The following is a 22,663-nucleotide window of genomic DNA, read 5'->3' on the forward strand; positions in this document are numbered from 1 at the left end:
CTCTCCTATGTGCGTCTCCCTCCTCCCTCAGCAGCCCTTTCCCTGCAGCGTGATGTGGGGGAGCAGGGCAGGAATCCCAGGTGTTGCACTTGGGCCAGGCTACCCGGCCTCTGTGCCGGAAATGGCACCGGGGAGCCCTGCGGTCGAGGCAGGTACTGCCAGGGGCATGGGCTGCAGGGTCTGAGCACCGCAGGGGGCCACTGCACCAGCCAGGCAGAGGTCACACAGGCCTGGGCTGGGTATCAGGCTGTGCCAAGCGCAGAGGGAAGAGCCAGCCCAGCGTGTGCCAGGGCTGCCCCCTCCACACCCCAGTCACTCCATGCTGTACCACAGCCCAGGAGGATGCCTCAAGCCAGGGCCCAGCAGGCTCCTGTTCCTGGCCTGTGGCTTGTCCTCCCTTGCCCCAGGCTGACCCCCAGGTGCTGTCTCTAGCGGGGAGAGGCAGCTGCACATACCACACTGCCCATGCTGGCCCCGACCCCCTGGCTCAGCCCTGCACAGCCCCTGCCCCACAGCCCTGCCCTGCTTCCCAAAGTCCCGCTCCTCACAGCCCTGCTAAGAGCTGCCAGCCATGCAAGCAAGGGGTCCAGACACCACTGAGCCAGGCTGAGGGGATTCAGACAGTCCTGGGGCGCTGTGTGGGGGCCCCCCCACACACACACGGGAAGGGGGACTGCCAGCCCCAGGCTGGGCAGGTTTATTGGCAGGGACGGGGCCATTACAGAGCCAGCAGGTAGCTCCAGCTCTGCACTGGGAGGTGCCACGCGAGTCCCGCTGCACTGTGGCTGCTCCTCCCCAGCGCCAGCCGGGGGCTCTCACAAGTCTGTGGTGTCCAGGCAGGGGTTGCTGAAGGTGAAGGTCCTGTTGGGGTCTCCCGGTGGCCGAGCCGGCTTGCTAGTCGGATTCGTGCGGTGGGCCTGCAGGGCGGCCGTCAGGGGCTCCTCACAGCTGCCCAAGTGCGCCGGAGCCCCCGCCCGGCCCAGCTGGGGAAGGAGAGCGACAGGGATGCCTTAGGGCATGCGGCCACAGTGCACCCAGAAGAACTGCCCCGTGCCACCCAGCTGTCCACGCCAGCCGCCAGCTGGACCCACTGCTATGGCCCAGCAATGAGCCAGCCTGGTTGGCGTCCTCAGCGGCTGCACTGTGGGGAGCCAGGCTCTGAGTGCACGGAAGTGCCCGCCCCCAGGGGTACCCCGCCTCTCCCCCCAGCATGGCTGCCCTCTCTAGTCAGCTGGGGTCCTGGCTCCACCAACGGCTGCTGGGCACCGTTAATCACCCCCACGGCGGCTGTTTGCACATGATGCCGGCTGTCCCCCACTCCTGGGCTCCCGTCCCCACCTCCCCCTCAGCCTCCACCCCCAGATGTGCCAGGCGCACCCGCAGCAAAGAGCGACGGTGCCGCTAGGCCAGGAACCAATGTGGGCACCAAAGCAGGGAGCTGCCATGGCCATTGCCCTCAGGTGGGCACCAAGCGTGGTGGAGGCAGAGCTAATGCACAGCCAGAGCGGGCGTCCCACAGGGCAGAACGCGCTGCCACGCAGGGCACGGCAGACGTGGGGGGGGGGGGGGGGCTGCTCCCTCACCTGCAGCACCGGGGGCCCCGGGCTGCCCTCCGCCGGGTTCTCCACCATGTTTTCGTCCAGCGAGTTCAGGCTGTGGGGGAGGGAGCAGCACAAATTAGCCAGGGTGATGTCAGGCCGGGCAGTGCCCGTTCGCGGGGCTGGGGGGACACCGAGGGCACAGGGCGGGCTCCCCGGCTTGTCCCCATGGGGGCCGGGGCACCAGAGCCCAGCCCCCCAAGGACGCGTTCCCGTCCCACCTGGCGTCATCGGCGTCTGAGTCCTCGTCAAAGCCCAGGTCCGCAGGGGGGTCCAGCGTGAGATTGAGCACGGGGTTAGCCCTGGGGAGAGAGCGGCCGGGGTGAGCAACACAACGCACAGCCACCCTCACCACACCCACAGCCCGCACAACACAACACACCCACAGCCCACACAACACAACGCACAGCCACCCTCACCACACCCACAGCCCGCACAACACAACAACGCACAGCCACCCTCACCACAACCACAACACAGTCACAGCCAGCACAGCACAACAACACAACGACACAGCCACCCTCACCACACCCACAGCCCGCACAACACAACAGCACAGCCAAACCCACCACAACCACAGCCAGCACAACCACGACACAACGCACAGCCACATTCACCACAACCACAACACAGTCACAGCCCGCACAACACAACAACAGTACAGTCACCACAACCACAGCCAGCTGTCCCGGAGTCCCCGGGCGATGCTCTGGAACTGCTCCCTGCGAAGCCAGTCAGGACTCTGGGGCAGTCTCCTCTCTGGGGGCAGCCTGTCTGCGGGACACACAGCTCACACAGCTTCCCCCTTCCTGGGTCTGACCTCGGAGCATTCAGCCTCCTCTGCCCCTCCATGCGCTTCCCCCAGCGAGTCCGCCCAGGCGGGGCCCTGGGGAAGCCAGAGGGTCCTGCCCCCCAATTCTGCAGTCAGACGGGACTCTCAGCCAGCCAGTAACACAGAAGGTTTATTAGACGACAGGAACATGGTCTAACACAGAGCTTGTAGGTGCAGAGAACAGGACCCCTCAGCCGGGTCCATTCTGGGGGGCAGTGAGCCAGACAACCACATCTGCACTTCACTCCATGTCCCCAGCCAGCCCCAAACTGAAACTCCCCCCAGCCCCTCCTCCTCTGGGCTTGGTCCCTTTCCCGGGCCAGGAGGTCACCTGATTCCTTTGTTCTCCAACCCTTTAGCTCTCACCTTGCAGGGGGGAAGGGCCCAGGCCATCAGTGGCCAGGAAACAGGGTGTCGGCCATCCTCTGTGTCCAGACCCCTGCACACACCTGCCCTCTAGGGCTCTGCAATGATCACACACCCTTATCCCACCCCCTAGAGACTTAAGAACTCCCTAGGGGAAACTGAGGCACCCCCACACTATTCAGAGGAAACATTAAGAACAGTCCCACTTCGTCACACCAGCACAGCCACAATCACCACAACCGTGACACAACCACAGCCAGCACAGCACAACAACATCCTTGCCCAGCCACAAAGCAACAGCCATGCAGCAGCCACAGCACCACTGCAAGGCAGCGGCCCAGCACGCAGCCTGACGCACCCCGAGGTGCTGGGCTCGGATCGGCAGACACGGTGCACAGCGGGGTGGAGCGGTGTGCAGCCGGGGCACTGATGGGGCACACGCAGCCAGAGGCCATTCACATGCTCTCGGGCCACGCAGGGGGCCTTTGCCCTTTGGGCACGTGGCCCTCGGTGCCCCGTCGAGTGCAGCACATGGGGCGGAAGCAGCTCTGGGCCCAGGAACATCCACCGCAAACATACCCATGGCACTGCCACCCCCTCTCTGCTTCCCAGTGACCTCTGTGTGGGCACCCCGGCTGGCACAGTGCTGGGGCATGTCACATCCCTGCTCCACCCTCTTGGAGCTCCTATAGCCAGGCTGCAGCCCCAGCTCCCAGGGATGGGTGCCCAGGCAGCTCTGGGGGCGTACTCAGCTCCCCTCCTGCAGGCCGGCAGGGCAGGCCCAGGGCCCGTGCTCACCCCTCAGCATTGTATTTGTTTGTCCCGGGGATGGCCGGCCCCTGCTGTGCCACGTTGCCTGTCAGCGTGGATGCCATCTTCAGCGCTTTCATGGCCTTCAGCTTCCTCCTGTAGCTGCAAAAACGAACAGCGGGCGGGGTGAGTGACGGGGCGTGGAGCAAAGGGCAGTGCTGGCTGGTGCGGGACACGGGGACAGGCTGGCACCTGGCACAGGGTGGGCAGCACTGGCTGGTATGGCGAAGGCACAGGAGAGGCAGAGGACATGCATGGGCAGAGGCAGCAGAAGGAGGCATGGGGCAGGGGCTGGGCAGGTGGGGGTCTCATACCTTCGGCTGGTGGCCAGCAAGGCCAGCGTCATGACGAGAAGCAGCAGCACCAGGCCCACAGCCAGCCCCACGATGACGCCAATCAGCTCTTTCTCCTTACTGGGCTCCACCACGGTCCCGGGGCCCTGGGCACAGAGACACGTCACCCCCCGCTGCATGGGCTGTGCCACCCCAGCAACCCCCAGAGGGGGATCCAGCCCCTCTCCAGCCAGCAGCCTGGTCATTGCTGAGGTGCTGGGGGGTCGCTGTGTTAGAGGGACCCTTGTGCAAATAGCTCAGCCCAGCCCCTTCCTACCCCCCAGGGCACTGCCCTTACCCCGTCGACATGGCATGCACCACGTGCCAGCATCCTCCACCCCAGCCCTGTCCTATGCCACTGCCAGGTCAGCCATCCCAGCCCTTCCGGCACAGTGCACCCCCACTCCTCCCAGCCAGACCCCCACCTCTCTGCTGGGAGCTCGTCCTCCCCGGGGAAGCATCCCTCGTCCCCAGCCCCGTTCCCCCGGTCCTGTCCAACACACAGTCTCCCCTGCCATCAGCCGCCTCGGGCCGTCTGCTCCGGGGGGTCAGCCATCAAACCTCTCGCTGCTCCCCGCCTTCAGCCTTCCCCCGGGAGTCTCCCTGCCCGGCAGTGCCCCAGGCCCTGGTAGCTCCAGCTGACCCAGGCTGTCGCCAGGCTCCCCTAGGGACACGCAGCCCCGGTGCCCTCTCCAAACCCAGCGAGGAGCCGGCTGACGTGACATGCTGCTTTCAGGCGAGCAGCCATGGCCCTAAGGGGGCAGGTTCCCACATGCTCTGCCCTGCCCTTCCTCCGAGAGGAGACAGCACGTCCCCAGCCCGGCTGGCTCCCCCACCCCTGGCCGCCCGCTGACACCCTCCCCACCCGGCCGAGGCAGTGGGGCTCTGCCCCAGAGCTGGGCCGCTCCGCCACACTCACGATAATGGTCAGTCCCAGCTGGATCAGCTCGCTCAGGGCCTGCTGGTTGCTCTGGACCAGTCTGTTGGGGACACAACCCAGACATGAACCCCACTCCTGCTGCCCCAGATGGCCCTTGCTCGGGTACCCCACCCATGATGCCCCCCAGGCTCCAGCCCATAGAGTCCCCCAGCCAACCCTCTGCCTGGGCCCCTGTGACGAAGTGGGACTGTTCTTAATGTTTCCTCTGAATACTGTAGGGGTGGCTCAGTTTCCCCTCGGCAGTTCTTAAGTCTCTAGGTGGTGGGATAAGCGGGTGTAATTATTCAAGAGCAAAGGGCCAGGGTACATAAATGGCCGACACTCTGTCTCCTGGCAACTGATGGCCGGGGCCCTTCCCCCCTGCAAGGTGAGAGCTAAAGGGTTGGAGAACAAAGGAATCCGGTGCCCTCCTGGCCCGGGAAAGGGACAAAGCCCAGAGGAGGAGGGGCTGGGGGGAGTTTCAGTTTGGGGCTGGCTGGGGACATGGAGTGAAGGGCAGATGGGGTTGTCTGGCTCACTGCCCCCCAAAATGGACCCAGCTGAGGGGTCCTGTTCTCTGCACCTGCAAGCTCTGTGTTAGACCATGTTCCTGTCGTCTAATAAACCTTCTGTTTTACTGGCTGGCTGAGAGTCCCGTCTGACTGCGGAGTTGGGGGGCAGGACCCTCTGGCTTCCCCAGGACCCCGCCTGGGCGGACTCGCTGTGGGAAGCGCACGGAGGGGCAGAGGAGGCTGAATGCTCTGAGGTCAGACCCAGGAAGGTGGAGCCGGGTGAGCTGTGTGTCCTGCAGACAGGCTGCTCCCAGAAAGGAGACTGCCCCAGAGTCCTGCCTGGCTTCATGGGGAGCAGTTCCAGAGCATCGCCCGGGGACTCTGTGACAGCCCCCCACTCACAGTGCCCCCCAGATGGCCCTCTGCCTGGGCCCCCCCCCACGGCGCCCCCAGGCTCCTGCCCACACCACCCCCACACACAGCCCTCTGCCCGGCCCCCTTCCCACAGTGCCCCCCCCAGACGGCCCTCTGCCTGCCCCCCGCCAGCTAACCCCACTCACATGCTGAGCTCGTTCGCCCCCAGGGCCGTCCCATTGCTGTACACAAAGTACGCCTCCATCACAGCCTTCTCCTGGGCCCTGCAGGACGCGAGAGGCCATCCTATGAGCTGGGAAGGCGTCGATGCCAACCCCAGAGCACGGCTCTGCCACAGCCCAGCGGTGCCATCCCAAGCCCGGGGCTCCTGGCCCTGCTTTAGCCCCTGTCCCCGCTCCCCGCATGTCCCAACTGCAGACACACGTCCCAGGGCCAGCTGCCACCAAGGACCTGGCCTTTGCCTGCCTTGTCGTCATCCCCTGCCAGAGCTACCCCACCTACCCCCCCCTCCCCCTCCCCATCAGCCTGCGCCACCCCCCCCCTCCCCCAGGATCCTGCCCCGGCCCCACGGCCTCGGCCACCCCCACCCAGCCGGTGCCCTGCCCCCTTCCCGCGCCTTGGGCACCTGGACGATCTGGACTGCGGTGCATCCGCCGCGGACTGGATCACCGCCACGTAGACCGTCGCCCTGGTCGCCACCGTCAGAGCCCTGGAGCAAGCAGGAGGGAGCCTGGTACATGAGCCGTGCCCCACGCCCGCAGCCCCAGGGAGCCCCAGTCTAGCTGCCTCACGGGCCTGGGGGCAGGTAAACACGTGCCACTTGCCAGAGCCAAGTGGGTGGGTGCGTCCGCTTCTCTCCTCCAATGTCACGGGTCAAAGCTGGCCCGAGCGGGAGTACACCTGGGCACATGGTGCCCCGGGGAGCCTTCTCCACTGGCCAGCAGCACCAGGTGGCTTGGGCTTTCAGGGCCCCGCGGTGCGGCCCGTGGCCCACGCAGCAAGGGGGCGGGGAGCTGCAGATCAGGGCTGATGGGAAGGTGGCACTGGACTAGCGGGGGGAGGGCTGTATGGGAGGTGGGCACTGAGCCTGCCACATGGTCCTGGGTACCAACGGTTCCCTTTGTCACAGGGGGGCACACCGCTGTGTCATCTGCACACGCGCAGGTGCAAATGGCCGGCCAGGTGACTGGGCAGACGCAGGGCAGGACTTCCCAGCCCTGCAGGCTGCCACACCCCGTCTGTGCCCCGTGCCCCTCTCACGCTTTGATCTTGTCCGAGTTGTCCTGCACTTCATTCACGGAGGTCGAGAACACCAGCCTGACCCGGTAGCTCTGGTCCACGGTGAAGATCTGCAGTGGGGACGGGGGGAGAGCGCCGGTGGGTGAGCCAGGCTGGGCATGGGCACGGTGCCGTGCCCAGCGCTGGCCGCAGAGACGTGGCCGGGAGGGTACTCACGTCCAGCACAGCCAAGGAGCTGAGCGACTGTGTCCCGCCGTCCTGGGCCTCCACCGTCACCTGGTACCGGCCCTTTAACGACCCATCCAGGTTGCTTGCAACTCTGTCAGGACAGCAGGGTGTTAGATGCTCCCCCCAACCCAGCTCTCTCCCTGCCCCACTGCCCCCCAGACCCAGCTACCCCTGCCCCACTGCCCCCCACAACCCAGCTCTCTCCCTGCCCCACTGCCCCCCAGGCCCAGCTACCCCTGCCCCACTGCGCCCCCCAACCCAGCTCTCTCCCTGCCCCACTGCCCCCCAGGCCCTGCTACCAGGGATCCCACCCCCAGGCCGAGTGCCGCTTGTGCCAGCCCTCTGCTGGCCCCCCGCCCCAGCGGGCAGGAGCAGCATGAGCTGTGCCCCGTTGTGACGATGTGACGCAGCAGGGAGGGGGGAGTGTTGACCTGGGAATGTGCCCTGGGGACGGGAGACCTGAGAGCCTGTCACCTGAGCCAGGAGGGGGAGGGGGAGGTAACACCTCGGCCCAGGAATGTGGACGGAGGCTGCAGCAGGGAACCTGCTCGGTGGGTTTAGTTTCAGTTTGGGGCTGGGTGGAGGAACACAGGGAACCCCAGGGCTGGGGTCTAAGCTCCCTGCTCCCCCAGAAGGACTTCACTGAGGGGTCCTGGGTGTCCCCACAAGCTCTGTTTTGGACTGTGTTCCTGTTGTCCAATAAACCTTCGGTTTTACTGGCTGGCTGAGAGTCTCAGTGAATCCCAGGAAGAGGGGTGCAGGGCCTGGACTCCCCCACACTCCGTGACAACTGGTGGCAGCGGTGGGATCTACTGCACCCCGTGAACGGCGCTTCCTGCAGTAAGTGACTGGGGAACAGTAAAACGAAGGGGGATTGACGGGGACCAGGCGTGCTGAAGATTCAGAGAGAGAGACGGTTTCAGGGGGCGGTTAACCCCTGGGAGTGTGTCACCAGAGAGAAGGACTTTTGCAGTAACAGGGTCCCCCGGGGGATTGCAGCGAGCGGTCCCAGGGGCGGAGGAGTCTGCAGCTCGACCCTGGCAAAGAGGTGGTGACCTCAAGAAGGACTGGCACACTAGGGGCTTTTCCTGGAAACCGTGGACAGCTGCCCGGCCTGCGAGTGGCCAGCCGGGAGATGTACGCTAAACGCCTTAAGAGCGACCTGGTGGAGCTGTGCAGGCAGAGGGGGCTGCGCGTCGGGAGGTCCACCAAGGAACAGCTGATTGCCCAGCTGGAGGAGAGGGATCGCTTGGATGACCCGATCCCTGTCCCTGAGGGAAGCCGCCCGGCGGACGCAGCGTGGGCCCTGGGGCCTGACCAGGCTGGGAGGGGTCAGACTGCTGCCCAGGACACCCCGAGACCCTTCCTACCTATGCCTGGGGGAGGGGTTGTGGGAAGCCCAACGAATACCGAGGGCCCCCTGACCCCAGCAGCCAGCAGGGGATCCTCCCAGCGGAGCTCCCCATCCCTGGAGCGGATGCGGCTGGAATGGGAGAGGGAGAGGAAAATGAGGGAGCTGGAGGATCATGAAAAACAACGTCAACATGAGGAGAAACAACGTCAACATGAGCAGGAGGAGAAGGAGAGGGAGCGTCAGGAGAAGGAGAGGGAGCGTCAGGAGAAGGAGAGGGAGCGTCAGCATGAGCAGGAGGAGAAGGAGAGGGAGCGTCAGGAGAAGGAGAGGGAACGTCAACATGAGCAGCAGGAGAAGGAGAAACAAAGACAGCATGAACTGGAGCTGGCCAGGCTGAGGAGCAGTGGGGCCCCGGCTGCGGTGAGTGAGGGGGGACCCAAGACTGCAAGGAGCTTTGATAAGTGCTTCCTGGCCCAGCGGAAGGAGGGGGAGGACATAGATAGCTTCCTGACGGCCTTTGAGAATGCCTGCGAGCTGCACAGGGTTGACCCTGCAGACAGGCTCCAGTTCCTCACCCCCTTACTGGACCCCAAAGCCGTGGAGGTCTACAGCCGGATGACAGGGGCAGAGGCAGGGGACTATGAACTGTTCAAACAGGCCCTGCTCCGTGAGTTTGGGCTGACCCCCGAGATGTACCGGAGAAGGTTCCGGAGTCAGCGTAAAACGCCTGAGGTCACCTACCTACAACTGGTCAACAGGATGCAGGGATATGCCCGCAAGTGGACAGCGGGGGCCCAAACTAAAGAGGACCTGCTTGACCTGTTTGTACTGGAGCACCTGTATGAACAGTGCCCTTCCGACCTGAGGCTGTGGCTGGTGGACAAAAAGCTCGCGAACCCCCAGCATGCAGGGCAGCTGGCCGACGAGTTTGTGAACAGTCGGTCAGGGGGTAGCCGGGAGGAGTCCCAAAAGAACAGGCCCCCCCCGATGCAGAGAGAGAGTCACCATGGGGCCTCCCAGCGGGGAAATAGGGAGAACCCCCTCCAAAGGGGAACGCCTGGTGTCGGGCCCCTCCGACCCGTTCGAGGGGACCAACGTGACCTGAGCTGCTATCACTGTGGCCAGAGAGGCCACGTACGGGCCCAGTGCCCCGGGCTCAGGGACAAACTGAGCAGACCCAACCTACCCAGGGTTAACTGGGTAGGGACTCAGCTGGACGAGGGGCAGGCGACCCAGGAAAGGGGGGCTACCAGTTTGCCACCTGCTCAGGAGGGAAGAGTACCCCCAGCCAGCCCCGCCAGAGGGCTGGAGGCTCTGGACTCAGAGTGCTCGGTTTACAGGGTGGGTGCGGGGCTGTCCCTCCGGAGAGAGTGCCTTGTTCCCCTGGAGGTGGATGGGAGGAAGGTCAATGGATACTGGGATACGGGCGCGGAGGTGACGCTGGCCCGGCCCGAGGTGGTGGCCCCAGATCGGGTGGTGCCCAACACCTACCTGACCCTGACGGGGGTGGGCGGGACCCCATTTAAGGTGCCCGTGGCAAGGGTACACCTGAAATGGGGGACCAAGGAGGGCCCCAAGGATGTGGGGGTACACCACCATTTGCCCACTGAAGTTTTGATGGGGGGAGACCTAGAGGACTGGCCAAGCGACCCCCAGACCGCCCTGGTTGTGACCCGTAGCCAGAGCCGGCGAGGGGCACTGCGACCTGACCCTGGGGAGGGTACCACACTGGAGGCGCGAGACCCTACTCGGGTGGGGAGGGAGCGCCGAGGGGCACGGCTCAGAGAGGCTGCGGCCTCAGACCTGGCCACGGAGGGGGAACCGGGCCCCATCCCTTCCCCAGCCGCTGAGTTCCAGGCCGAGTTGAGGAAAGATCCCTCCTTGCAGAAGCTCAGGGACCTGGCCGACCTCAGTGAGGGACGGACCATGAGGAGAGGCTGCCAGGAGAGGTTCCTGTGGGAGAAGGGGTTCCTGTACCGAGAATGGGCTCCCCCAGGGGAAGGGGAGTCCTGTGGGATCAGGAGGCAGCTGGTGGTCCCCCAGAAGTACCGCCGCAAGCTCCTGTCCCTGGCCCATGACATCCCCCTCGCAGGGCACCAGGGAATCCGGCGCACCCGGCAGAGGTTGCTACAGAACTTTTACTGGCCCGGGGTCTTTACCACCGTCCGGCAGTATTGCCGATCCTGTGACCCCTGTCAGAGGGTGGGGAAGGCCCGGGACAAGGGGAAAGCGGCGTTGAGACCTTTGCCCATCATAGAGGAGCCTTTCCAGAAGGTGGCCATGGACATCGTGGGGCCTCTCAGCAAGACGACCCGGTCGGGGAAGAAATACATTCTGGTGGTGGTAGATTTCGCCACCCGCTACCCCGAGGCAGTGCCCTTAGCTTCCATTGAAGCAGACACCGTGGCAGATGCGCTCCTGACCATTTTCAGCCGAGTGGGGTTCCCCAGGGAAGTCTTGACAGACCAAGGCTCCAACTTCATGTCGGCCCTGCTCCGGTGCTTGTGGGAGAAATGTGGGGTCCGGCACGACTGGGCCTCAGCGTATCACCCCCAGTCCAATGGGCTGGTGGAGAGGTTTAACGGGACGCTAAAGATGATGCTGAAAACCTTTATGAACCAGCACCCGCAGGATTGGGACAAGTACTTACCTCACCTGCTGTTCGCGTACAGGGAGGTGCCCCAGGAGTCTACCGGATTTTCGCCTTTCGAACTGTTATATGGAAGGAGGGTGAGGGGCCCCCTGGACCTGATGAGAGACGAGTGGGAGGGGAAGGCCACTCCCGATGGAGAGTCAGTGGTGGAGTATGTCCTGACCTTCCGAGAGAGACTGGCTGAACTCATGGGCCTGGCCAGGGAGAATCTGGCCAGAGCCCAGAGGAAGCAGAAGGTCTGGTATGACCGCACGGCGCGGGCCCGTGCCTACGCCACCGGGGATCAGGTGATGGTTCTCATCCCCGTGAGAAAGAACAAACTACAGGCCGCCTGGGAGGGCCCGTTCAAGGTCGTCAAGCAGCTCAATGAGGTAAACTATGTGGTGGAGCTGTCGAACCGGGCCCACCACCGCCGGGTGTACCATGTGAATATGATGAAGCCATATTATGCCAGGGGGAATGTGGTGTTAGCTGTGTGTGGTCAGTGGGAGGAGCAGGGAGATGACCCTTTAGTAGATCTATTCCCTGGGACCAGAGCTGGTTCCCCCCTGGAAACAATCCCCCTCTCGGATCAGCTCACCCCTGCCCAGCAAGCCGAGGTCAGGGGGGTGCTGCATCCGTACCGACAGCTGTTTTCCAACCAGCCTGGACGCACTAATCTGACTGTCCACCGGGTGCAGACAGGGTCGCACCCGCCGATAAGATGCTCCCCCTTCCGAGTCACAGGGAAAACTGCTCAGGACCTGGAAAGAGAGGTCCGGGACATGCTGGCTTTGGGGGTGATCCAGCCATCGGCCAGCCCTTGGGCCTCGCCGGTGGTGCTGGTCCCCAAAAAGGATGGGTCAGTCCGGTTCTGTGTGGACTATCGGAAGCTCAATGCCATCACTGTATCGGATGCCTACCCCATGCCCAGGCCGGACGAGCTCCTAGACAAGCTGGGAGGAGCTCGGTACCTTACCACCATGGACCTTACAAAGGGCTACTGGCAAGTGCCGCTGGATGCAGATGCCCGGCTGAAATCGGCCTTTATCACCCCTCTGGGGCTCTATGAGTTTCTGACCCTGCCTTTCGGCCTCAAGGGAGCGCCGGCCACCTTCCAGCGCCTGGTGGACCAGCTCCTGAGGGGGATGGAGAGTTTTGCCGTGGCGTATATTGACGACATCTGTGTCTTTAGCCAGACCTGGGAGGACCACGTGTCCCAGGTTAGACAAGTGCTGGACCGACTCCAGGGGGCTGGGCTGACTGTCAAAGCGGAGAAGTGCAAGGTGGGGATGGCTGAAGTATCTTACCTGGGCCATCGGGTGGGGAGCGGCCGCCTAAAGCCGGAACCGGCCAAGGTGGAGGTGATCAGAGACTGGCCCGCTCCCCACACCAAAAAGCAGGTCCAAGCCTTTATTGGGATGGCAGGATACTACCGAAGATTTGTGCCCCACTTTAGCGCCATAGCCACCCCCATCATTGAGCTATGCAAGAAGGGGAAGCCAGACAAGGTGGTCTGGACCGAGCAGTGCCAGGAGGCTTTCCGGGCGCTGAAGGAGGCTCTGGTCAGTGGCCCAGTTCTAGCAAACCCAGACTTTGACAAGCCCTTTGTGGTGTTCACCGACGCCTCCGACACGGGACTGGGGGCGGTGTTAATGCAGGAGGATGAAAAGGGGAGAGACACCCCATCGTGTACCTGAGCAAGAAGTTGCTACCCCGGGAGCAACACTACGCGGCCATCGAGAAGGAGTGCCTGGCCATGGTGTGGGCCCTCAAGAAACTAGAGCCCTATCTCTTTGGGCGACACTTCACCGTCTACACCGACCACTCTCCCCTGACCTGGCTGCACCAGGTGAAAGGAGCCAACGCCAAGCTCCTGAGGTGGAGCCTGCTCCTGCAGGATTACGACATGGACGTGGTCCACGTGAAGGGAAGTGCCAACCTGATAGCGGATGCGCTGTCCCGAGAGGGGGCCCCGAACTTCCCCAGGTCACTGGTCACAGTGACCCCGCTCAGTTCAGTCTCGAAGGGGGGAGAGATGTGACGATGTGACGCAGCAGGGAGGGGGGAGTGTTGACCTGGGAATGTGCCCTGGGGACGGGAGACCTGAGAGCCTGTCACCTGAGCCAGGAGGGGGAGGGGGAGGTAACACCTCGGCCCAGGAATGTGGACGGAGGCTGCAGCAGGGAACCTGCTCGGTGGGTTTAGTTTCAGTTTGGGGCTGGGTGGAGGAACACAGGGAACCCCAGGGCTGGGGTCTAAGCTCCCTGCTCCCCCAGAAGGACTTCACTGAGGGGTCCTGGGTGTCCCCACAAGCTCTGTTTTGGACTGTGTTCCTGTTGTCCAATAAACCTTCGGTTTTACTGGCTGGCTGAGAGTCTCAGTGAATCCCAGGAAGAGGGGTGCAGGGCCTGGACTCCCCCACACTCCGTGACACCCGTGTCCTGCCAGGGCTGCCTGCTCCGCCCGCCCTGGCGCCGCCCCAGCGTTACTGGATGCTGCCGACGTAGAGGTCCCCCTCGGCCGCCGTCACCACCTTGAAGACGCTGCTGAGGGTGTAGTTGGGCCCGTTGTCCTGGAGGAACACAACTCTGGAGATGGTGAAGGTGATGGCTCCCCGTGACCCCGTGTCGGCGTCCCTGGCCTGCGGCAGGAGACCGGGCATGTCACGGCCGCACCGGCACAGCCCCATGCGCCGGGCTGCACCCCCACAATGCCCCCAAGGGCAGCTCCCCCGGACCCGCAGCCTCCTCACCTTGACCACAGCCACCGGCAGATCCACGGGGGAGACCTCAGGGACCACAACTGCGAAGGAGACGGGGAGACGGCTCAGACACGGCCAGCGTGCAGCTCGGCGCCCAACGGCACACGGCAGGCTGCCAGCTGCAGCCGCCCCTCTGCTGGAGCCCACCCCGCTCCCGCAAGCCGCCTGGGCGGCCCTGAGCTGGGCACAACCGGGCACCAGGGCAGCACCCGCGTCCTGCTCCACACCCCAGGCTCCCAGCCCTGGCAGCAGGCCCCGCGCCCTGACCCTGCTCCCAAGGCTCAGGGCCCTGCCAGCGTGCTCAGGAGATGCCCCGCTCGCTGGGCGCAGTGACCTGGCCTCGCACCCCCGCAGGGCCGCTCCAGCCTGGGGTCCCACGCACGCGGGGCGGGGTCTCACCGAAGGTGTCGTTGATACGCAGGAACTCCGGGCTGTTGTCGTTCACGTCACTGATCAGGATCCTCAGCGTTGCTGTGAAGGACATGGAAGTGAGAGCCCCCGTCACAGATCAGGGGTCTCTGCAGCACCCCCCCCAGGCACCAGGCGCGTCTTCCAGCCCCTCCCCACAGGACCTTCAAAACCTTCCTCCGTCCATGTGCACCGACCCCTGCTGCTGGGGCCAGGGCAGCCAGGATCACCCCGCACAGCCGGCTCCCGCCCCCCCTGCCACAGCGCCCCCTGTTGGGAGAGGCTGGGGCCAGAGTATTCGGGATCACCCCCTCAGCCTGCACCCCGCCCCGCTCCCCACGGCACCCCTGCTGGGAGAGGCCGGGACAGCCAGTGTCGCGCGGGGGGCAGCGGGAGGCGAGGTCGCGGGGCCAGCCCCACCATTGTTGCTGTAGGGGTTGCCCTCCTCGGTGCGCGTGTCCTCCACACGCAGGGTGATGGTCACCAGGTCGCACACCTCGTAGTCGATCTGCGAACTGTTGAGGAACACGGAGCCGTTGGGCGCCAGGTAGAACCAGTCCTGGCACACGTGGCCCGCGCTCCCCGCGCCCTTGTAACAGGCCAGGCCCAGCTCCTGGAAGTGCAGGGAGTGGTTGGTGTCCAGGTCGGAGGCCTGCAGCGTGGTCAGCAGCCCCGGCTGGGCGTCCTCAGCCACGCTCACGTCCTGCGGCGAGGCTGGCACCAGGGCGGGCGGCTCGTCGTTCACGTCCAGCACCTGCACGTACACCGTGGTGAGCACCACGTTGAGGGCGTCGCCGGTGCCCGTGTTCTCCGCCCGCACCGTCAGGTTGAAGTGTGCCGGGCTGAGCCGGTCATAGTCCAGCGCCACATCCGGGTCCAGGGACAGGTTGCCCTGGTAGTGCCCCGGGCCCAGGCGGACAGAGCGTAGCAGGAAGCTGCTGGAGCTGCTGCCCAACTGGAAGGAGATTCGGTGATGGACCTCGGTCTGGTCTGCATCCTCCGCCTCCACGCTGCCCACGAAGGTGCCTGGGGACGGGGAAACCGGTGAGCGCCACCCCTGCCCTGCCCTGCCCAAACCCCCGCTGCCCCCTGCCCGCCCCTGCCTTGCTGCTGGACTGCCCACGCTGCCCTCTGCCCGCCCCTGCCCTGCCGCTGGACTGCCCGCGCCCACGCTGCCCCCTGCCCGCCCCTGCCCTGCCCAAACTCCTGCTGCTCCCTGCCCGCCCCTGCCCTGCCCAAACCCCCTCCCCCCTGCCCACCCCTGCCCTGCCGCTGTTCTGCCCGTGCCCCACACTGCCCCCTGCCCGCCCCCCACCTCTCCCCACCCCGCCACTGGACTGACAGTGCCCAATGCCTCTCCACTCAGTCAGCCCTGCCCAGACCCCATTGGCCTGTTGCCGGGATTCAATGCGCCCCACAACTCTGCACCCGGCCAGGTGGCCCCCGTACCTGCCTGGCCCTCCCGCACAGAGAACACATAGGGCTCGTTGAGGAACACGGGTGTGTTGTCGTTCACGTCCTGCGGAGAGAAACGCAGGCCACTACTCTGGGCCCTGCACGGTGCCCAGCTGGGCGAGGGGCAGACCAGACATGGAGGAGGCAGACGTGTGCCCGCACTCAGCCCTGGGGCTGGGAAGGGGGAGCACAGCTTCCTGCCCAGTGAGGGCACCAGGAATATTCTCACTGCTCCCCTGCCCCAGGAGAAAGATTCAGGACAGGAGCCCTCTGCACCCCATCCCAGCACAGCCAGGAGCCTCGGCCACCCCAGCCTGTCCCCCCGCCAGCACAGCCAGGGTCCCTGCCCACCCCAGCCTGGCCCCCCCAACCCAGCACAGCCAGGAGCCCTGCCCAGCCCAGTCTGGCCCCCCCAACCCAGCACAGCCAGGGTCCCTGCCCACCCCAGCCTGGCCCCCCCAACCCAGCACAGCCAGGAGCCCTGCCCAGCCCAGTCTGGCCCCCCCAACCCAGCACAGCCAGGAGCCCTGCCCAGCCAAGCCTGGCCCCCCTGACCCAGCACAGCCAGGAGACCTGCCCAGCCCAGCCTGGCCCCCCTGACCCAGCACAGCCAGGAGCCCTGCCCAGCCCAGCCTGGCCCCCCCAACCCAGCACAGCCAGGAGCCCTGCCCACTCCAGCCTGGCCCCCCCAACCCAGCACAGCCAGGAGCCCTGCCCACCCCAGCCTGGCCCCCCCAACCCAGCACAGCCAGGAGCCCTGCCCACCCCAGCCTGGCCCCCCCCGACCCAGCACAGCCAGGAGCCCTGCCCAGCCCAGCCTGGCCCCCCTGACCCAGCACAGCCAGGAGCCCTGCCCACCCCAGCCTGGCCCCCCCAACCCAGCACAGCCAGGAGCCCTGCCCAGCCCAGTCTGGCCCCCCCAACCCAGCACAGCCAGGAGCCCTGCCCACCCCAGCCTGGTCCCCCCAACCCAGCACAGCCAGGGTCCCTGTCCAGCCCAGCCTGGCCCCCCTGACCCAGCACAGCCAGGAGCCCTGCCCACCCCAGCCTGGCCCCCCGAACCCAGCACAGCCAAGAGCCCTGCCCAGCCCAGCCTGCCCCCCCCGACCCAGCACAGCCAGGAGCCCTGCCCACCCCAGCCTGGCCCTTCAACCCAGCACAGCCAGGAGCCCTGCCAGCCCAGCCTGGCCCCCCCCAACCCAGCACAGCCAGGAGCCCTGCCCACCCCAGCCTGGCCCCCCCAACCCAGCACAGCCAGGAGCCCTGCCCACTCCAGCCTGGCCCCCCCAACCCAGCACAGCCAGGAGCCCTGCCCACTCCAGCCTGGCCCCCCCAACCCAGCACAGCCAGGAGCCCTGCCCAGCCCAGTCTGGCCCCCCCAACCCAGCACAGCCAGGGTCCCTGCCCACCCCAGCCTGGCCCTTCAACCCAGCACAGCCAGGAGCCCTGCCAGCCCAGCCTGGCCCCCCCCAACCCAGCACAGCCAGGGTCTCTGCCCACCCCAGCCTGGCCCCCCCAACCCAGCCCAGCCTGGACCCCTCAACCCAGCACAGCCAGGAGCCCTGCCAGCCCAGCCTGGCCCCCCCCAGCACCGCACCCTCATCCCTCCCCGCACAGCTGGGAGCCCGCTGGGGCCCGGTTACCTCCACGGTGATGGTGACGTTGACGAGGGAGCTGAGCTGTGGTACACCCAGGTCATGCACCCGCACTGTCACCACCACCTTCCCCTGCAGTGCCCGCCCCAGGGCCTCGCGGTCCAGCGCCCCCAGGCTGCGCAGCACCCCCGTGGCGGGGTCGATGGTGAAGTTGGCGCTGAAGACCCCAGGTTCCAGCTGGAAGCGCAGGTGGCTGTTGCCGGTGCCGGGCTCGTCGTTGTCAAAGGCCTGGAAACGAGGCCGCCGGAGGGATCAGGGCCGGACTCAGGGCCCCCCATCACAGAGCTCCCCCCTGCCCACCCCACAAGCCCAGCAGCTCACGGTGCCTCATGCCCGGGAACCTGTCACCATCCTGCCCACCCCGCCCTGGCGCCGTTACGGAGCCAGGGAGCCCTGACCCTTGGCCTCCAGCGGGCAGGCAGCGCTGCGGGCGAGAGGGGGCAGGGGCTCCCCACAGCCCCTGGAAGGCCCCAGCACCGGTTAAAGGAGCCTCATTAGACGGCCCAGCTGAAGGGGCCGGCTGGACGGTGCCAAGGGCCGGCTGGTCCCCTGGAGAAGTGGGGCAAGGGCATCGGCCCCCAGGGCTCAGCGCCACCTGGATCTGGACGCTGATGTTCTCCTGCCCCTCGTTGACGAAGACGTTGTAGGAACCGCTGACGACCGGGGCGTTGTCGTTGGCGTCCTGCAGGGTGATCTCGAGGTAGGTGGAGCCGGTCATGCCCCCCCCGTCCACGGCCTGCAGGGTGGCGTAATAGACCGAGCGGGTCTCGCGGTCCAGCAAGCTGCCGTTGTGCACCAGCACCTCCCCGCTGCTGGCGTTCACCGCAAAGATGTCCAGGCTGCGGGACACAGGGTGACCAGGCCTCTGGTTTTCGACCAGAACACCCGCTCCAAGAGGGACCCTGGCGGGTCTGGCCAGCACCGCCGACCGGGCCGTTAAACGTCCAGTCGGCAGTGCTGCAGGGCTAAGCCAGGCTAGACCCTACCTGCCCTGGCTCCGCGCTGTACCCCCGAAGTGGGTCCAGCTCCTAGGCGGGGAGGGCCACAGGGCTCCGCACGCTGCCCCCACCCCAAGCACCGGCCCCGCACTCACACTGGCCAGGAACCGCGGCCAATGGGAGCTGCGGGGGCAGTGCCTGCGGGCAAGAGCAGCGGGCAGAGCCGCCTGCTGTGACTTCACCGAGGAGCCGGACCTGCTGGCTGCTTCTGGGGTGCAGCGCGGTGCCAGGATAGGCAGGCAGCCTGCCTTACCCCGCTGCACCGCTGACCAGGAGCTGCCAGAGGTAAGCCCATGCCCCAACCCCGAGCCCTAACCCTCTGCCCCATCCCTGAGCCCCCTCCCACACCCTGAACCCCTCTGCCCCACCCCCAGCCTGGAGCCCCCTCCTGCACCCCAAACCCCTCATCCCCGGCCCCACCCCAGAGCCTGCACCCCCAGCCAGAGCCATCACCCACCTGCATCTCAACCCCCTGCCCCAACCTAGAGCCCCCTCCAGCACTCTGAACCCCTCATTTCTGGCCCCACCCTGGAGCCTGCACCCCCAGTTAGAGCACACCCCCCCTTTCAACCCTCTGCCCCAGCTTAGAGCCCCCTCCCGCACCCCAACCCCCTGCCCCAGCCCTGTGAAAGTGAGTGAGGGTTTGGGGAGAGCGAGGCACCATGGCAGCGAGGGGCACGGCAGGGTACGTACATGGTCTCGGGCAGCAGCTTGTAGGTGATCCTGCCAAAGTCGGCGCTGTCCGGGTCAGTGGCCTGCAAAAGCCAGAAGGGCCCATTGATCACAGCAGCAGCGGGGCCCAACCCCCGGGGGGCCATCAGGGGGGCTGGACCCCAGCCAGAGCCCCCAGTGCCTGCCCCAACCCCGCCCCCCGGGGGTGCCCCTGAGTGCCACGGCCCCCGGGGCTCCCTCACCGTGATGTTGCTGGAGATGACGGTGCCCGCCGGGCTGTTCTCCAGCACTGGCAGCCAGTACATGCTCTGCCCGAACCTGGGGCTGTGGTCGTTGATGTCGAGCAGCTGGATGGTCACTATGGCAATGGAGCAGCAGTTCCCGGGGTTCCCGGTGTCGTTGGCAATGATCTGTGGGACAGGGAAGGGACCACGTCACCCCCAAACCCACCGAGCCCCCCTCCCCTGGGGAAGGGACCACATCACCCCCAAACCCACCGAGCCCCCCTCCCCTGGGGAAGGACTGCGTCCCCCCCAAACCTGCCGAGCACCCCCCATACTCAGTGGAAGGGACCGCGTCTGCCCCATCCCCACCCCTCACCCTGCTGACCCCATGAGCCATCCTTGGGGCTGCCTGTCGCTGAGCTCAGGGGCATGAGGCTGGAGCTGCCCTGCCCACGCCGGGTGCCCGCCCGATCCAAGGAGCGGGGATGGCAGGTCCCAGCCCCCTGGGGCTCTGGGCTCGGAGCCAGGCCAGTTGATGGGAGCGGGCGCCGGGCTCAGAGCCCAGGCGGGACGGCAATTCGGCCGAATGTTGCCAGGCACAAAGGAGGATCGTCGGGCAGCCCCGAGGGAGTGGGGCGGCACCTCCCCACCTACCCAGCCCCAGGGGACGCAGCTCCCCTGGCATGCTGGAGACGGCCTGCCCCCCGGACCGGCAGCTGGCTGGGCCCAACGCTGGCCCAGCCTGGCTCCGGGGCCTGTCCCCTTGCACCCTCCGGGGCTCTCACCTCCACAGTCATCACGTGAGCCCGCTCGTAATCCACGGTGCTGGGGTCCTTCACCAGGACCTGCACCGCCCCCGTGCCCATGAGCCTCGAGGGGGAGACGGAGAAGGAGGCGGCGTCCGGGCCCTGCAGCTGCAGCTCAAAGGCACCATTGGAGCCCTGCCCGGGAGAGAGGAGGGCGAGAAACCCGGCAGCTGGGGGCCTGCTCCACACCGGCCAGACCCCACGGGGCAGCAACTGGGTGGGGCACTGGTCCCGATCCTGACCTGTGGCCCCCACTACCCCAGCCCTGCCGATCCCCTCGATCCTCCCAATCCTGACCCCCAGCCCTGCCGACGGCCCCAATCCTGAGCCCCAGTCCCCACTATCCCAGCCCTGCTGATCCCCCCGATCCTGACCCCAGCCCTACCAATCCCCTTGATCCTCCCGATCCTGACCCCAGCCCTGCTGATGGCCCCAATCCTGAGCCCCAGTCCCCGCTATCCCAGCCCTGCTGATCCCCCCAATCTGACCCCAGCCCTGCTGGTGGCCCCAATCCTGACCCCCAGTCCCTGCTCTACGAGCCCAGCCGACGCCCCTCTGTCCCACTGCACAGGGTGGTGGATGCCCGGGGCAGGGGGCAGCCCAGCAGCGCCCACCTTGTCAGGGTCGTGGGCCACAATGTGGAGGCCACCCACGGGCACCCTGGTAGAGGAATGCTCTTGCAGGGAGCCCCTGAAGCTGCTCTGGGGGCTGGCTGTGAAGTCGCAGGTGGGGAGCTCGCACTCGTAGAACTGGGGCGTGTTGTCGTTGACATCGGTCACCTGGATGGTCACCGTGGCACTGGCCTGAGCCACCTGCCCGTAGATGTCCAGCTTCTCCTCCTGCACCTGGGGGCAGAGAGGACAGGCCAGGTCAGGCCGGGGGCCAGGGGTACTGGAGCGGGATGGGTCAGATGGGAGGCCAGGGGCACCAGGGGAAGCGGGAGGGGACGGGTCAGGTGGGGGCAGCAGAGGGGTGAGGGGTCGGGGGAAGGGAGGATGGGATGGGTCAGGCAGGGGGGCAGGGGCACTGGGGAGAAGGGGAGGGGATGGGTCAGGTGGGGGCAGCAGAGGGGTGAGGGGTCGGGGGAAGGGAGGATGGGATGCGTCAGGTGGGGGCTGGGCACCGGCCGAGATGGGTCAGGTGGGGGGCCAAGGGCACCGGGGGGGACGGGTCAGGCTGGGGGCCAGGGGTACCGGAGGGAAATGGGTCAGATGGGAGGCCAGGGGCACCAGGGGAAGCGGGAGGGGACGGATCAGGCAGGGGTACCGAGGAGAGGAGTGGGGGGGGGGAGATGGGTCGGGGGGGGACCGGGGAGAGGGGGAGGGATGGGGCGGGGGGGGCAGGGCTCTCACAGCTGCCTGCTACTCACCAGCACCTCCAGGAGCACCTCCTCGCTGGGCAGCCGCTCTCTGTCCAGGGCGCTGCGCACCGTGACGGTGCCCGTGGTGAGGTGGATGGCAAACGGCACGCTGGCATCTGAGGACGAGGGCAGAGGAGGGCTGAGGGCGGGGCGCCCGCTGGCCCTGCGGGCTGGGGGATGGGGAAGAGCCAGCGGGCGCCGGCATGGGGCACTGGCCAGCGCCATTTGCAAGACACGGCCCCAGCACTCAGGGACCTTCCCCCTGGGGATGGCGCCCACTGAGTCCGTGGGGGCCTCAGCACCCGCCGCCCCGGCCCCGCAGCCCTGATCCCAGCCCGGTTTGAGTCCCCCGCCTCGGCTCCCCGCTCCCGGAGCTGTGACCTGGCGCGTGGGTCCCAGTGCCGCTGGGGTTTGGCTGCCGTGACGGCGAGCGGGATGCCGTTACCCCGTGTGCCAGGGCGCGACACCCGGAGCGGGACGCCAGGCCCAGCCCCGGGGGCAGGAGATGCCGCAGGGCGGGTTCGCTGGGTCTCCAAATCCTCCACCCCTCCCGCCAGGGCCTCCCCTGGCACCAGCCCAGGAAATGGGTAGGTTGCCCTGATTGTGCACCCTTGGGTCCGTGATTCCTGTGAGTGCAGCTGAACCAGGCCCCCAGGCGAACGGCGCCCTGAGCTCCCCAGTGCCCCGGCATGGCGGCTCTCCCGCCGCTCCGGAGCCACCCAGCCCCTGGCATGGAGAGGGGACGGGGCCCCTCGCTGCTGCACAGGGCTGGGCCCCAGCTCATGCCCCAACGGCCATCCTGCCCTCACCCCAAACTCAGCCCCTCAGAGTGACTCCCCCAGCCCCCCAACATGCCCCCCACCTCAGCCCCTCAGGTGACTGCCCCCGCCCCCCAACCTGCCCCCCCAAACTCAGCCCCTCAGAGTGACTTCCCCAGCTCCCCAACCTGCCCCCACCTCAGCCCCTCAGGTGACTGCCCTAGTCCCCCCAACCTGCCCCCAACCTGAGCCCCTTGGGTGACTGTCCCAGCCCCCCCAACCTGCCCCCCCAAACTCAGCCTCTTGGGGTGACTGCCCCAGTGCTCCAGCTCTCCCCATGCACCCCAAATTCCCATACGTGTTGGC

At 66.6% G+C, this 22,663-nt stretch overlaps 1 protein-coding gene across 3 annotated transcripts in view; it reads right to left on the reverse strand.

The window, feature by feature from the left end:
• Positions 1 to 682: 682 nt before the first annotated feature.
• Positions 683 to 22,663, reverse strand: part of CDHR2 (cadherin related family member 2) — a 31,782-nt gene continuing 9,801 nt past the window's right edge. For all 3 annotated transcript variants that reach the window (XM_074960142.1, XM_074960143.1, XM_074960144.1), the window contains exons 11-32: positions 21,549 to 21,655; positions 20,794 to 21,024; positions 20,159 to 20,314; positions 19,392 to 19,559; positions 19,171 to 19,232; positions 18,075 to 18,318; positions 17,468 to 17,707; positions 15,819 to 15,888; positions 14,790 to 15,395; positions 14,361 to 14,432; positions 13,953 to 14,002; positions 13,690 to 13,841; positions 7,200 to 7,302; positions 7,005 to 7,093; positions 6,370 to 6,453; positions 5,930 to 6,007; positions 4,858 to 4,918; positions 3,921 to 4,045; positions 3,595 to 3,708; positions 1,820 to 1,900; positions 1,584 to 1,653; positions 683 to 983 (exon numbers count right to left, since the gene is read on the reverse strand). In XM_074960142.1, coding sequence (XP_074816243.1) covers positions 816 to 983; positions 1,584 to 1,653; positions 1,820 to 1,900; positions 3,595 to 3,708; positions 3,921 to 4,045; positions 4,858 to 4,918; positions 5,930 to 6,007; positions 6,370 to 6,453; positions 7,005 to 7,093; positions 7,200 to 7,302; positions 13,690 to 13,841; positions 13,953 to 14,002; positions 14,361 to 14,432; positions 14,790 to 15,395; positions 15,819 to 15,888; positions 17,468 to 17,707; positions 18,075 to 18,318; positions 19,171 to 19,232; positions 19,392 to 19,559; positions 20,159 to 20,314; positions 20,794 to 21,024; positions 21,549 to 21,655 — 3,131 coding nt within the window. In that variant the 3' untranslated portion in view covers positions 683 to 815. The remainder of the gene's footprint in view (positions 984 to 1,583; positions 1,654 to 1,819; positions 1,901 to 3,594; positions 3,709 to 3,920; positions 4,046 to 4,857; positions 4,919 to 5,929; positions 6,008 to 6,369; positions 6,454 to 7,004; positions 7,094 to 7,199; positions 7,303 to 13,689; positions 13,842 to 13,952; positions 14,003 to 14,360; positions 14,433 to 14,789; positions 15,396 to 15,818; positions 15,889 to 17,467; positions 17,708 to 18,074; positions 18,319 to 19,170; positions 19,233 to 19,391; positions 19,560 to 20,158; positions 20,315 to 20,793; positions 21,025 to 21,548; positions 21,656 to 22,663) is intronic.

The sequence above is a fragment of the Natator depressus genome, chromosome 8 (genome assembly GCF_965152275.1).
Source record: "Natator depressus isolate rNatDep1 chromosome 8, rNatDep2.hap1, whole genome shotgun sequence".
Lineage (NCBI taxonomy): Eukaryota > Metazoa > Chordata > Testudines > Cheloniidae > Natator > Natator depressus.